A 14,437-nucleotide genomic window follows, 5' to 3' on the forward strand; every position below is an offset into this window, starting at 1 on the left:
AGCCATAAAAAAGGATGAGTTTGCGTCCTTTGTAGGGACATGGATGCAGCTGGAAACCATCATTCTTAGCAAACTATCACAAGAATAGAAAACCAAACACCGCATGTTCTCACCCATAGGTGGGAACTGAACAATGAGATCACTTGGACTCGGGAAGGGGAACATCACACACTGGGGCCTATCATGGGGAGGGTGGAGGGGGGAGGGATTGCATTGGGAGTTATACCTGATATAAATGATGAATTGATGGGTGCTGACGAGTTGATGGGTGCAGCACACCAACATGGCATAAGTATACATATGTAACAAACCTGCACGTTATGCACATGTACCCTAGAACTTAAAGTATAATAAAAAAATAAAATAAAAAATTTAAAAAAATAAAATAAAAATAAAAAAACAAAACAAACAAACAAACAAAAAAAACTAAGGAAAAATTGCTGTTCGGTGCCACATTTAGTTCTTCCTGCCTTGTTTTATAGGTGAGGGAACATAATTACTTGAACTCTTTATTTGAAAATAACTTAGATCTAGAGTGGACACTAGGGCAGGCATAACCTTTGATTGGAAAGTAGAACTATTTTTTTTTTAAGTTGCTTATATTTATTTTTATTGTTTTGAGACAGAGTCTTGCTCTGTTGCCAGGCCAGAGTACAGTGGTGTAATCTTGGCTCACCACAACCTCTGCCTCCCGGGTTCAAGAGATTCTCCAGCCTCAGCCGCCCAAGTAGCTGGGATTACAGGCACCTGCCACCACCCCCAGCTAATTTTTATATTTTTAGTAGATACAGGTTGGCCAGGCTAGTCTTGAACTTCTGACCTCAAATGATCCGCGCACCTCAGCCTCCCAAAGTGCTGGGATTACAACCGTGAGCCACTGTGCCTGGCCAGAGTTGCTTAGAGTTGCTTATTTATAATAATAGATTTTAAGATCGTTGGATTAAAAAAAGAATCTTGCAGTTGTATAGTTGGAAGGGACTTTAGTTGTCCTGTTATGATACATGTGGTACTTGTTATTTTCCTTGTGAAAAGTTATAACCTGATGAGAAAAATTACCCAACTGAAAGCAGTCCAGAACAAAGGTGAAGAAGTATCCATTAACATGGGCAAATGAATAGATCAGCTATTTCACTGCCATTGGTTCTCTGAGCATTAACCCACAGGCCTGAGGTTTTCATTGTTGAACCCTTTTTAAAAACTCAGTACTATCCATATATCTTCTTGTATTTCAATCTCTGTTAACTGTATGCATAGTGGTCCTCCTTGTTGGTTTGGAAAACAATGATTCTGTATTTGGTGGATGATTTAAAAGTGTGCTGAAGTGTCTAACATATTTATTCTTCTTTTTTAGGAAATTGAAAATGGCCCTTCAGCTATGCTAGGTCTATAATGGGAAGTGTCACAGTTCGGTATTTCTGTTATGGGTGCCTTTTTACATCTGCGACCTGGACAGTTTTGCTTTTTGTTTATTTTAACTTCAGTGAAGTGACTCAGCCACTTAAGAATGTGCCCGTCAAGGGGTCTGGGCCCCGCGGACCATCTCCAAAAAAATTCTATCCTCGTTTCACTCGAGGCCCAAGTCGACTACTTGAGCCACAGTTCAAAGCAAACAAAATCGATGATGTGATAGACAGTCATGTTGAAGATCCAGAAGAAGGCCACTTGAAATTCTCTTTTGAATTAGGTAAGTATATGATGTTTACCAGCAGCCATATCGATGTATTTAATCAATGGAAGTTTGATTAATTAGATTAATTAGGAGATTAGAAATGCTGCATCATTTTTTCCCACACTGATTTATTTTGTTTGTGAACTAGCTGAAGTTCTGTGGTTTCTGCGAGGGGTGTCAGTGGGGATTTATATTCTAATTTATCCAGTTCTGACTTCAGTATTTTATGAGAAAACAAACAAGGTCCAGTGAAGAAAAACAAAAAAAGAAAAGAAAAATTAAAAGGCTAGAAAGAAAATGGAACCTATGGGAGAAGGGGTTTGTTTATTGTTTGTTTTTTTAAGAGATGGGGTCTCACCATATTGCCCAGGCTGTCCTCGAATTCTTGGGCTCAACTGTCCTCCCACCTCAACCTTGAGAGTAGCTGGGACTGTAGGCATGCACCACCGTGCCCAGCTCTGGAAGAAGGTTTCAATTGCTAGGATTGTTAATAAGGGAAAGAAATGGTTGAAAGTTTCCTTGACTATATTTAACTTATTTTTAAGGGTACATTTAATTAATACAGAACATAAAGTACTGAGTTTAAAAATAAGCTGGGGTTATTTACATCTAATATGATTTTCACTTAACAAGAATTACTAAGGTGCTAGAAAAAATATATGTATATATAATATAGTTTATTAAATCTTAGTATAAAATAGAAAGCTCTTTTTCCTCTTAAAAAATTATATTCTCTTCAACTTGGATGCAAGACTCTATTGTCTATGCCTTTGAATACTGCAATTTTAGTGTATTGATTTTGACAAATTTTATTTTAAGAGATAAATGAGCAATTTTTGTTATCGTTAAAACTTAAAGAACTTGGATCTTGTCACAAAAACATCAAATAATAGGTAATTTAAGAGTAAAATAAAAGAGATATTTGAGAGATTGAGAGAACCTTAGAATGTGAAAGAAATGTTAAAATAGAGTTTTCACTTCGTCATAGTTTCAAAGAAACAAATTCAGTTCTTAGGACTTAATGATTTTCTAATAAAGGAAGTCAAAAGTATGTAAAAATTTTATGAGGAAACAAGCTAATATCTAATTCAGTTTTCATTTAAAATATTTTTAAATAGAGATGTGATCTTGCCAACTTCAATTTTCATAAAGTACAATTTTCATAAATCTTTTTCAGATAGCCAGTGGACATTTTTAAAGCATTAATGGGAAAATATCTAGCTCTTTTATTTATTTATAGTTACCTTGGTAAAGTTTTTATCAAGAAGTAATACTGGGTTTACCATTTTGAATAGATTCTGTATTTGCTTTTGAAAGAAGTAGGGAGAGAATTGTAGATACTTGAATAACAAACTCCAGCTGCCTAACTGAAAAACTAAATTCCTTAAAGACTATCCTAAAGAATCCACAAAAAAAACCTATTAGAGGTAATAAATGAATTTGGCAGTTGCAGGTACTAGATCAACAGGCAAAAAACAGTTGCATTTCTATACTGTAGCAATGAGTGGCCTGAAAATGCAGTTAAGAGATCAATTTCATTTACAATAGCATCAACAGTAATAAAACACTTAGGAATAAATTTAGCCAAGGAGCTGCAAGATTTGTATGCTGAAAACTGTAAAACATTGCTGAAAGAAAGAAAACCTACATAAATGGAAAGATATTCCAGGTTCATAGAGTGGAATGCTAAATACTGTTAAGATGTAGATATCACCCAAAGCAATGTATAGATTCAGTGCAATCCCTATTAAAATGTCAGTGGTCTTTGTTGTAAAGAGGGGAAAAGGTTATCCTGAAATTAATATGGAATTACAAGAGGCTCTGAATAGCCAAAACAGTCTGGAAAAATAACAAAAGTTGTAAGACTCAGACTTTCCAACTTTAAAAATAAATTGGACTACATCAAAGATAAAAAACTTCTGTACATCACATAACACATCAAGAATGTGAGAAAAGGGCTGGGCACAGTGGCTCACGCCTATAATCCCAGCACTTTGGGAGGCTGAGGTGGGTGGATCACCTGAGGTCAGGAGTTTGTGACCAGCCTGACCAACGTGGTGAAACCCTATCTCTGTAAAATACAGAATCAGCTGGGCATGGTGGCAAGTGCCTGTAATCCCAGCTACTTGGAAGGCTGAGGCAAGAGAATCTCTTGAACCCAGGAGGTGGAGGTTGCAGTGAGTCAAGATCGTGCCATTGTACTCTAGCCTGGGCGACAGAGCAAGACTCTGTCTCAGGAAAAAAAAAAAGTGAAAAAAGACAACCCACAGAATGGGAAAAAAATATTTGTAAATCATATTTCTAATAAGGGTTCAGTATCCAGAATATATAAAGGATGCTTGTTTGTAATTTTATTTCATTTTGAGACAGAGTCTTGCTCTGTAACCTGTGCTGGACGGCAGTGGCGCAGTCACGGCTCACTGCAGCCTCAACCTCCTTGGCTCAAGTGATCCTCCTGCCTCAGCCTCTCGAGTAGCTGGGGCTACAGGGGTGTACCACTGTGCCCAGCTAATATTTGTATATTTTGTAGAGACAGGGTTTCACCATGTTGCCCAAGTTGGTCTCGAACTCCTGTGCTCAAGCCATTCGCCTGCCTTGGCCTCCCAAGGTGCTGAGACTATAGGCATGAACCACTGTGCCTGGTCTAAACAATTCTTAAAACTCAATTATAAAAAGACAAATGGCTCAATTTTAAAATGGGCAAAGGATTTGATAGACATTTCTCCAAAGAAGGTATACAAATGGCCAAGAAGCAGATGAAAAGATGCTTAATATAATTAGTGATTACAGAAATGAAAATCAAAACAACGAGATAACCATCTCACACCCACTGGGAGGGCTGTAATAATAAATTTAAAAAGGAGAGTAACAGGCGACAGTGAGGATGTGGAGAAACTGGAGCCCTCACACGTTGCTGGTGGGAATGAAAAATAGTGTAGCCACTGTAGACAGTTTGGCAGTTCCTCCACAAGTTAAACGTAGAATTTTCATATGACCCAGCAGTACCACTCCAGGGTTTGTACTTGAAAGAATTACCAACGGGTGCTCAAAAACTTGTACTCAATGTTCATAGCAGTACTATTCTCAGTAGACAGAAGGTGACAACATGTTATCCAAATATCCATCAACTGATGAAGGGATAAACTAAGTGTGGTCTGTCCGTACCATGGAATATTATTCAGACAGAGAAAGGAATGACGTTGTGATACATACTACAACATGCATGAACCTTGAAAACATGATGCTAGTGAAAGAAGCCAGACACAAAAGGTCACATGTTGTAGGGTTCCCTTTATGTGAAATGTCTAGAATAGGCAGGTCCATGGAGACAGAGGGCAAATTAGGGGCTGCCAGAGACTGGGGAACAGGAAGAATGGGAATAACTGTTTTAATGCGTATAGGGTTTTCTTCTTTGCTGCTGAAAATATTCTGCAGCTAGATAATCGTGCTGGTTGTACAGCGTTGAGAATGTACTAAATGTCTCTAATAGTACGTTTTATGTTATGTGCATAATTATCACAGTTAAATGAAAAATCCAAAATTTCTTATGTAAAATAAATTTAATATAGAAGGAATTAGTATAACTAATATAGCAGTAGTTAAAAGTATGCAGATTTCTGAGTAGAGAATTAATGGACAAGCAGGGAAAGGAACCTATGAAAAGGTACATTTGAGAAAGATTATTGGCCAGGCGTGATGGCTCACACCTGTTATCCCCGCACTTTGGGAGGCTGAGGCTGGTAGATTGCTTGAGCTCAGAAGTTTAAGACCAGCCTAGGTGGTATCTACCGAAAGTTTAAAATTTAGCTGAGTGTGGGGGCACATGGCTGTAGTCCCAGCTACTTATGAGGATTGTTTGGGCCCAGGAGGCAGTGGCCGCGATGGCACCACTGCACTCCAACCTGGGGGACAGAGCAAGACCCTGTCTTGAAAAAAAAGAAAAAAAAGAAAATTAACAATAAATTTAAAATTAAAAACATTTTCTCATTTGATCTGAAATTAATTATAAAATTAATCGAAAAGGGTCCTCTGGCATGTTAATTGAGGTTTGGCTACAATTTTATTTGAGCAGGGAAGTAAGAAAAGTAAGCTAAAACAATCTTTTCATATGGCATCTTTTCATCAAGAGACCTATAATAGAACATGATTCTTTCAGTATTCAGCATGAGGTCACCCTCTGATACTTGTTGAATTAAGGAGTATTTATTGAGACTCTTCTTTGTGCAAGGCTCTGCTCTGGGTGCTAGGTATCAAGCAATTTTAATTTTATTTATTTTATGTTTTGGTCATCACCAAAGTGTCTTCTCTTCTGGAGTTTCTCTCCTTGTATAAAATGCTAGTGGAGGTTTGTTGTTTTGTGTTTAAAAAGGATGAACTGCAGTTGAAACAGTTTCAGAGAGAAGGCATATTAAGATGAAATGTTTCTCAAAGTGGATTTAGGGACATTAGTTGGGTTCAAATAAATTGGGGGAACACTGCATTCTATTTTTTTTTTTTTTTGAGACAAAGTTTTGCTTTTGTCACCCAAGTTGGAGGCATGATCTTGGTTTCCTGCCGTCTCCGTCTCCTAGGTTCAAGCGATTCTCCTGCCTCAGTCTCCCGAGTAGCTGGGTTACAAGCGTGTGCCACCATGCCTGGCTAATTTTTGTATTTTTAGTAGAGAAGGGGTTTCACCATGTTGGTCAGGCTGATGTTGAACTGCTGACCTCCCATGATCCACCCACCTCGGCCTCTCAAAGTGCTGGGATTACAGGCATGAGCAGCCATGCCTGGCCGGAAACACTGCATTCTATATCTCATCCCTTTACACCTAGATATTCATAAAACATGCACTGTATTAAAGGAACAGAGTTCTACTATTTTAAAACAATGGACTTTTATTTATTTTATTTATTTCGAGACAAAGCCTTGCTCTGTTACCCAGGCTGGAGTGCAGTGGTGCGATCTTGGCTCACTGCAACCTCTGCCTCCTGGGTTTAGGAGATTCTCCTGCCTCAGCCTCCCGAGTAGCTGGGACTACAGGAATGCACCACTACTCCTGGCTAGTTTTTGTCTTTGTTTTTGTATTTTTAGTAGAGATGGGGTTTCGCCATGTTGGCCAGACTGGTCTTGAACTCCTGACCTCAAGCCATCTGCCCGCCTTGACTTCCCATAGTGCTGGAATTACAGGCATAAGCAACCACACCCTGCCTAATATCACAGTGACTTTGATTAGGCCTGTGAAGGAATTCCCTGACAGTTAAACCAGAAACTGTGAAGGTTTTTTTTTTTTTTTTTTTTTTTTTTTTTTAATTTAAAAGACAGGATCTCACTCTGTCACCCAGGCTGGAGTGCAGTGGCACAACTGTGGCTCACTGCAGCCTTGATGTCCTGGGCTCGAGCAATCTTCCTGCCTCAGCCTCCTGAGTAGCCAAGTCATGGAGACTACAGGTGTGAGCCACCATGCCTGGCTAATTTTTCTTTTTGTAGTAGAGACAAGGTCTTGCTGTGTTGTCCAGGCTGGGCTCAAGTAGTCCTCTTGCCTTGGCCTCCCAAAGTGCTGGGATCACAGGCGTGAGCCGTTGTGTCTGACCTGGGAAACTCTTTTTATAGAAAAGCTTATCAATTGCCTTTTTCTGCAGAGAGACTGCTATAAAAACTTGGATGTAAGTGAGGCCTGTTGAGGGCCATTGGGGTTCTAAAATCTATTGCTTTAATGGAAAATTATAAAAAAAATTTTCCTTGTTGCAGGTAAATTTTTCTCTTGAATATAATAAACTATTAAGATTATGGCTTGTGGCCGGGCGTGGTGTCTCACGCCTATCATCCCAGCACTTTGGGAGGCTGAGGAGGGCAGATCATGAGGTCAGGAGATCCAGACCTTCCTGGCCAACATGGTGAAACCCCGTCTCTACTAAAAATACAAAAATTAGCAAGGCGTGGTGGCATGTGCCTGTAGTCCCAGCTACTTGGGAGGCTGAGGCAGGAGAATCGCTTGAACCAGAGAGTTGGAGGTTGCAGTAAGCCTAGATTGTGCCACTGCGTTCCAGCCTGATGACAGAGGGAGACTCCGTCTCAAAAAAAAAAAAAAAAAAAAAAAAAAAAGATTATGGCTTGTGAGCAGATGGTGTTTATGTTTAAGACACACTTGCTTTGACCTAGACTGACAAGAATTTGACTTCAACCTGGAGATAACCTAAGTTTGAGAAGAGAGATATTAGATTATAATAGGACAAAGTCAGCATTTTCTTAAGATCATAATATCATTAACAGTAACTGGTGATACTTTCTAGATTTAATTCGCTCACTTCACTCTTTTGCAGGTATGATTTTTGATGAACGCGATCAGGAGTTGAGAGACTTGGGCTATCAGAAACATGCTTTTAATATGCTTATCAGTAACCGCTTGGGCTACCACAGAGATGTGCCAGACACAAGGAATGCAGCGTATGTGCCTTATCAGATTTGCAAATACATTTTAACAACACGATGTTTTTAGTGTCAGTGTAAGAGGTCACGAGGATGGTGTTCCTATTTCCCAGTGTAGCCTTTTATTCAGCATACTAGGAAACTTGAGACAGATTTCCACTTGTGTTATATGTGAAGCCACATGGTCTGAGATGTACCAACAGAGTCCTAGAGCTTGCTGTTGGACTAACATTTCAGATCACCTGGGGAAGGAGAGTAGGGTGCTAATTAAATAACCTGAGTATAAGTTTGTTCTAAATGTTTATAGATTGGATTCGTGGCAAACAGGAATTAAAATCAGTGAAGAATTTTACTGCTCATTTCACTTTTCTGTTTCATTATTTTTGTTCCATCAAAGGCTTTTCATGCATGTGGTCAGTCATTTGACAGACATTTGTTGAGCACCTTCTGTTTGCTACATGCCATCTTGAGCCCTGGAAGAAGCAAACAAATGTAGTAGTTTCTGAGTTCTCAGGGCTCAGAGTCTAGCAGGAGAGGCAAATAAGTCAACAAGTCCTGGCGGTAGCACATGAGTAAGGGCTGTGATAGGGTTTGGGGAAATGGGGGCATAGTACTAGAGTGGTCCCTGCAGAAAGGTGACAAGGCTGGAGGGAGGCAGGGCTCAGATGCTGGAGGGTCGGGTGTGTCCTGGGAAATAATTCAGGGTTCTGGATTGTGTTCTCTAAGTTCATGGCTTTTTTTTTTTGAGATGGAGTCTCACTCTGTTGCTCAGACTGGAGTGTGGTGGCGTGCTCTTGGCTCACTGCAACCTCCACCTCCCAGGTTCAAGTGATTCTCCTGCCTCAGCCTCCTGAGTAGCTAGGACTACAGGCGCACACCACCACGCCTGATTAATTTTTGTAGTTTTAGTAGAGATAGGGTTTCACCATGTTGGCCAGGCTGGTCTCGAACTCCTGACCTCATGATCCGCCCACCTCGGCCTCCAAAAGTGCTGGGATTACAGGCGTGAGCCATTGCGTCTGGCCAGTTCATGGCTTTTTGATGTTGCTTAAAGCTCCTTACCCTTTTTTTCCAAATAGTTGCTTAGAATGATTTGTTACATGGAAGCTCTTCTGTTATCTTGGTATATCATAATTTATTCAAATCTTTTTTATTATTGGGCAAAAAAATAAAATTTCTTTTTTTTTTTTTTTTTTTTTGGAGGCGGAGTCTCGCTCTGCCGCCCAGGCTGGAGTGCAGTGGCCGGGTCTCAGCTCACTGCAAGCTCTGCCTCCCGGGTTTACGCCATTCTCCTGCCTCAGCCTCCCGAGTAGCTGGGACTACAGGCGCCCGCCACCTCGCCCGGCTAGTTTTTTATATTTTTTAGTAGAGACAGGGTTTCACCGTGTTAGCCAGGATGGTCTCGATCTCCGGACCTCGTGATCCACCCGTCTCGGCCTCCCAAAGTGCTGGGATTACAGGCTTGAGCCACCGCGCCCGGCCTTAAAATTTCAAATATAAAGTTTTATATTTCTTTCCTTTTGAAACCTCATTGAGGAGAAGCTGGGTGTCAGCTTATGAGTGCTGCATGAAACACTTGCCGTGATTTTGGTAAAAAGAACTTACATTTTTATGTAACCTCTCTTCCAAAAGAGAAAAAAAACCCTGAAGTTTAAAAAATGTTTATCCGGCTAGATGCAGTGGCTCATGCCTGTCATCCCAGCACTTTGGGAGGGTGAGGTTGGTGGATCACGAGGTCAGGAGATCGAGACCATCCTGGCCAACATGGTGAAACTCTGTCTCTACTAAAAATACAAACATTAGTTGGGCATGGTGGCGCATGCCTGTAATCCCAGCTATTCAGGAGGCTGAGACAGCTTGAGAGGATGGCTTGAACCCGGGAGTCGGAGGTTGCAGTGAGTCGAGATTGCGCCACAGCACTCCAACCTAGTGACAGAGCAAAACGCCATCTCAAAAAAAGAAAAAGTTTATCCAAAAGTAAACAAGATAACAGATATAGGAGGGAGACATTATTAACAAAATGTAAACTCTTGAAGAAGAAACTGTACTGTTTTTGTAAATGCTTTAAAAAAAAATTGTTGTTCCCATAATGTTAGAAAGAGGCTGAACAGGCTGGGCGCGGTGGTTCACTCCTGTAATCCCAGCACTTTGGGAGGCTGAGGCGGGCAGATCAGCTGAGGTAGGGAGTTTGAGACCAGCTTGACCAACATGGAGAAACTCCGTCCACTAAAAATACAAAATTAGCTGGGCGTGGTGGGGCATGCCTGTAATCCCAGCTACTCGGGAGGCTGAGGCAGGAGAATTGCTTGAACCTGGGAGGTGGAGGTCGCGATGAGCCGAGATAGCGCCATTGCACTACAGCCTGAGCAACAAGAGGGAGACTCTGTCTCAAAAAAAAAAAGGGAAGAGGGTGAACAAGGGGACAGTAAATCTGTAGGTGAATAATAATCTAAACCACTTGCGCCTTTTAAAATGTCAGAATTTCTTCATCTTTATCTTTACAGATGTAAAGAAAAGTTCTACCCACCTGACCTGCCAGCTGCTAGTGTTGTCATCTGTTTCTATAATGAAGCGTTTTCTGCCTTGCTTCGGACAGTGCACAGTGTCATAGACCGCACGCCAGCACACCTGCTTCATGAGATCATCCTTGTGGATGATGATAGTGACTTTGGTAAGGAATGCTGTAACTGGTAACATTGGATGCAGGCTGTCAGTCACTACAGCACTGACAAACATTAACACAGCTGAACTTTCCAGTACGTGGTAGGTAGGGATCCTACGCATGCAGTCACAGCTGGGCTGACTACAAATAAGTTTGAAGAAATCCGTTATCTTTGTAACCTGCTTATAAACTATGCTAACCAAATTTGGCCCTTGAAATTTTGCCTGTGGCTTACTTTAAAAAACACACCTCTTTTTATTTGAAATAACTGTAGATTCACAGGAAGTTACAAAGACAGTCTGTGTACCCTTCACCCAGTTTCTCCATCATAAAATTCCCCTGTCAGAACCAGGAATCCACATTGGTACAGCACGCGTGAGGGCCAGGGTTTTTCTGTCAACAGGTGGACTCCCACAACCCTCACTGCAGTGATACAGAACTGTTTCCTCACCTGGAGGGCCCTCGTGTTGCCTCTTTCTAGTCACACCTCCTGCTTTCCTCTACGCTTCCCCGGTCCCTGAAACCACGACTCTCTGATTTTGTTTCCATCTCTGATTTTGTTATTTCAAGAATGTCATATAAATGGAGTCACACAATATGTGACCTTTTGAGATAGACTTTTTTCACTTGGCATGATGCCTTGGCTTATGCCTCTCTATTAAGTCTCTTACACTGATTGTCCCCAGATAAAAGTGGATTGCATTCTGATAGCTCCTCAACCATCTCTGAATGCCAGTATTTTATGATTCACTACATACTCTATATTCTATACACCTTTCTTTAATTCGACATAGACTCTTGCTAAGAATGGCTTTGTGTACCCAAACAGGATAGAAGGCTTTTTATTATACTGCTCATTCAGCTCTCAGTGACCTTGCAAGAAAGGCTTCAAGCCCATTTTATAGAGGGAGAAATATAAAAATTAAGTAATTTGCTCAGGACCCCATAGCTGTTAAGTAGTAGAGTGGAAGTGAGACCTGTAGTCTGCATAGCTCCAAGCCTTATGCTCTTTTCATGACAGCAGCCTGCAGAAACACAGTGGTATAGGTGTATGCCAGTGACTTTTTCATGCACTCAGGCATTTCTTAAGTGCCACTTGTATCAACATCAGAGTTGGTATATCAGTATACTTAAATGTAGACGGTAAAGAAATGGACAGAGACTCATGGGAGCAAAATTCTCAAACCTTGGTTAAAAACAAACAAACAGAAAACCTAACTGAGTCTGGACCAAGTAGAAGATTGGTTAATACTGATTTCTAGAATTTATGGTGGTGGTTTTTTTTTTTAAGTCAACTTGTATTTTGGTTTTCACTTTGTGGCTATTTTACCTAAAAGGAAAAATTCATAATTTGGGGTGGTTTGTATATTAACTATGGAAAGAATTACTGCTTATTATCTTACATGATCTTTCAAGTTATTATGAAATATACAGGTGAATGACATAGAATTCCTTAAAAAATATTTAACAACCTTAGAAGAAAGATGCTGAATTAATAAAACAACATATTCAATGCTGTTCTTGTTATTCTTGGTAGGGGCAATAGAAGTTTCTTAAATACCTTGAAATGGACTAAGACTTAAATTACTTTGTAATAAAAGGCATTTATATCTCATTTTCTTTGTTATCAATGTGATTTATATACAGTCAGCTGAACATTTATGCACTCGAAATACTCATTCCAAACATTGTTTATATATTAAGTATTATGTGTTAAGTATTGTGCTTGATGCTATGGAGATACAAATAAGTCTATAACTAAAGTAAGTATTCCTCTTGGCTAATATTCCAGCTCTTACCCTTCATTTCTTTCCTTCCTTTTTCTTCCTACAGGATAAGCTACAATACTTATTTAAAATAATATTCTGTATTTTGTTTTATTGATAGTTTGTTGTGAATTTTAGCAAGTACTAGATACAACTTTAGAATAGCTGTAAAGTGTCTTTATATATGTCTCATACAGCTTGAATAATTGTGGGACTCTATTTTCAGATGATTTGAAAGGAGAACTAGATGAATATGTCCAAAAATACCTCCCTGGAAAAATTAAAGTCATAAGAAATACAAAGCGTGAGGGATTGATTCGAGGAAGAATGATTGGCGCGGCCCATGCGACAGGTATCACTTGTTAGCTTTGCCCTACTGGTGTTGGAAGACAAGGGCTCGAGCCTCAGCACCTGTCCTGATTCTGCAAAGTCTATGAAAAGTGGTGCTTCAAATGGACGTTGCCAGCAGGAGAGATGAGGCTTGTTCTGTTTGGGAAAGGCCTGTTCATAACTCCAGGCCTGCTTGCTACCCCAAAGCACGTAGTGGACGTAGTGCAGGGGGCTGAACTCTCAAATCCTCAGTGTCTATTTTCATAGCGATGCTTTTTTGATAGTTATTGCCCCTCAAATAGATTTTATATCTTGTTCACTTATATAAGCAGAAAAGCCCAGACCAAAATGTAACTGAACTTTTATGTTTTTAAATACAAAATTTAAAATGTATGAACCCAAACTGTTGAACTATGCTTTTAATTCTTAGTGCAGAGTGCATCCCTCTGGAGCTACACATCATTACTTTAATTGGTAAACGGATGTAAGATTGACTTACATAACTACAAAAGGCACTTTCTTTAAAATTCCCTCTTAATTCTTCTGATTCCATCAAGGAGAAAGTCTCCATTGTTACTGGTATATCTTTAAAACCTTTCCATCATACACTGATCTCCCCCTTTAAAAAGAAATAACATCTCAATTTCAGTCTTCTGTAGAAAATATATCTGGTTAGTCTTCAATTACATTATAGATTCTGTTGTATTTTGTTTTATGGTTACCTATGTGTAATTGGTCTCCCTGAGTTTCATTTATGATTGTAATTTTTAAAAAAATTTAAAATAAATTTAAAACAAATGAATCTGTTTAAAAATGTTAGGTGTATGATATTGCAGGTAGTGCATGGACATGGCAAAAAAATTTTGAAAGTCATTTGAGAATGATGGAACTTGGTGGGGACATTCCCTAGCAGTGACAGCATCTACTGCAGTCCTTTCTGTATTCCACGCTCTTCTAGATAACCTGCCACTGGGTTCGTGGTGGTCGGCACTGCTCACCGCCGCTCCCCCTGTGGAGCCACTGGCTGTGCTGGGCTGAACTAGGACTTCACTTTTAGAATCTGTCTTCTCTTCTTTCTCTTAAGCCCACAGTGACCTGAAGCAATTAACAAAAAAAGAGAAGCAGCTCCTCTACATCCCCTCTGCAGTGGATGCAGATTGAATTCAAGGCTCGTGAGACTGTTTTTTCTAGGTTTCTAGTCATGTAAAGATTTACTGAATTGACTGTGTGGAGTTACTCAAGGCAAAGCAACAGAGTGAAAATTATGGGGTATTTTCAGTATTAAGCAACTCAAAACATGGTTCCGTTAGAATGCATGTTTACTGTGAATTGACTGTTTTTAGATAGCGATAGTTATTTAGGTTTTTTTCCCTTTATGATCTCTTCAGGTCGTCATTCAGATATAGTTTAGGATCTGTCAGAAGCAAGTCAGTTTTCGCGGAAGTCATTGTTTCAGGTTCACTGTGACCAGGTGCAGTCTTCATTTAGTTAAATTGGTGTTAATTGGAAAAAGTAATACTTTTGGAATAAGAAAAGCTCTGAATCCATTTTCTCCTCGAAGCAATCGTGATTGAATTGATCCCACCTCACCCCCACTGATGT

General features: G+C 39.9%; 1 protein-coding gene across 5 annotated transcripts in view; it reads left to right on the forward strand.

Moving 5' to 3' along the window:
* Nucleotides 1-14,437, forward strand: part of GALNT11 (polypeptide N-acetylgalactosaminyltransferase 11) — an 84,777-nt gene that overhangs the window by 55,716 nt on the left and 14,624 nt on the right. For all 5 annotated transcript variants that reach the window (XM_010384053.2, XM_010384054.2, XM_030933037.1 and 2 more), the window contains 4 exons: nt 1,352-1,684; nt 7,972-8,095; nt 10,582-10,748; nt 12,732-12,857. In XM_010384053.2, coding sequence (XP_010382355.1) covers nt 1,390-1,684; nt 7,972-8,095; nt 10,582-10,748; nt 12,732-12,857 — 712 coding nt within the window. In that variant the 5' untranslated portion in view covers nt 1,352-1,389. The remainder of the gene's footprint in view (nt 1-1,351; nt 1,685-7,971; nt 8,096-10,581; nt 10,749-12,731; nt 12,858-14,437) is intronic.

Source organism: Rhinopithecus roxellana, chromosome 6 (assembly GCF_007565055.1).
Source record: "Rhinopithecus roxellana isolate Shanxi Qingling chromosome 6, ASM756505v1, whole genome shotgun sequence".
NCBI classification, from domain to species: domain Eukaryota; kingdom Metazoa; phylum Chordata; class Mammalia; order Primates; family Cercopithecidae; genus Rhinopithecus; species Rhinopithecus roxellana.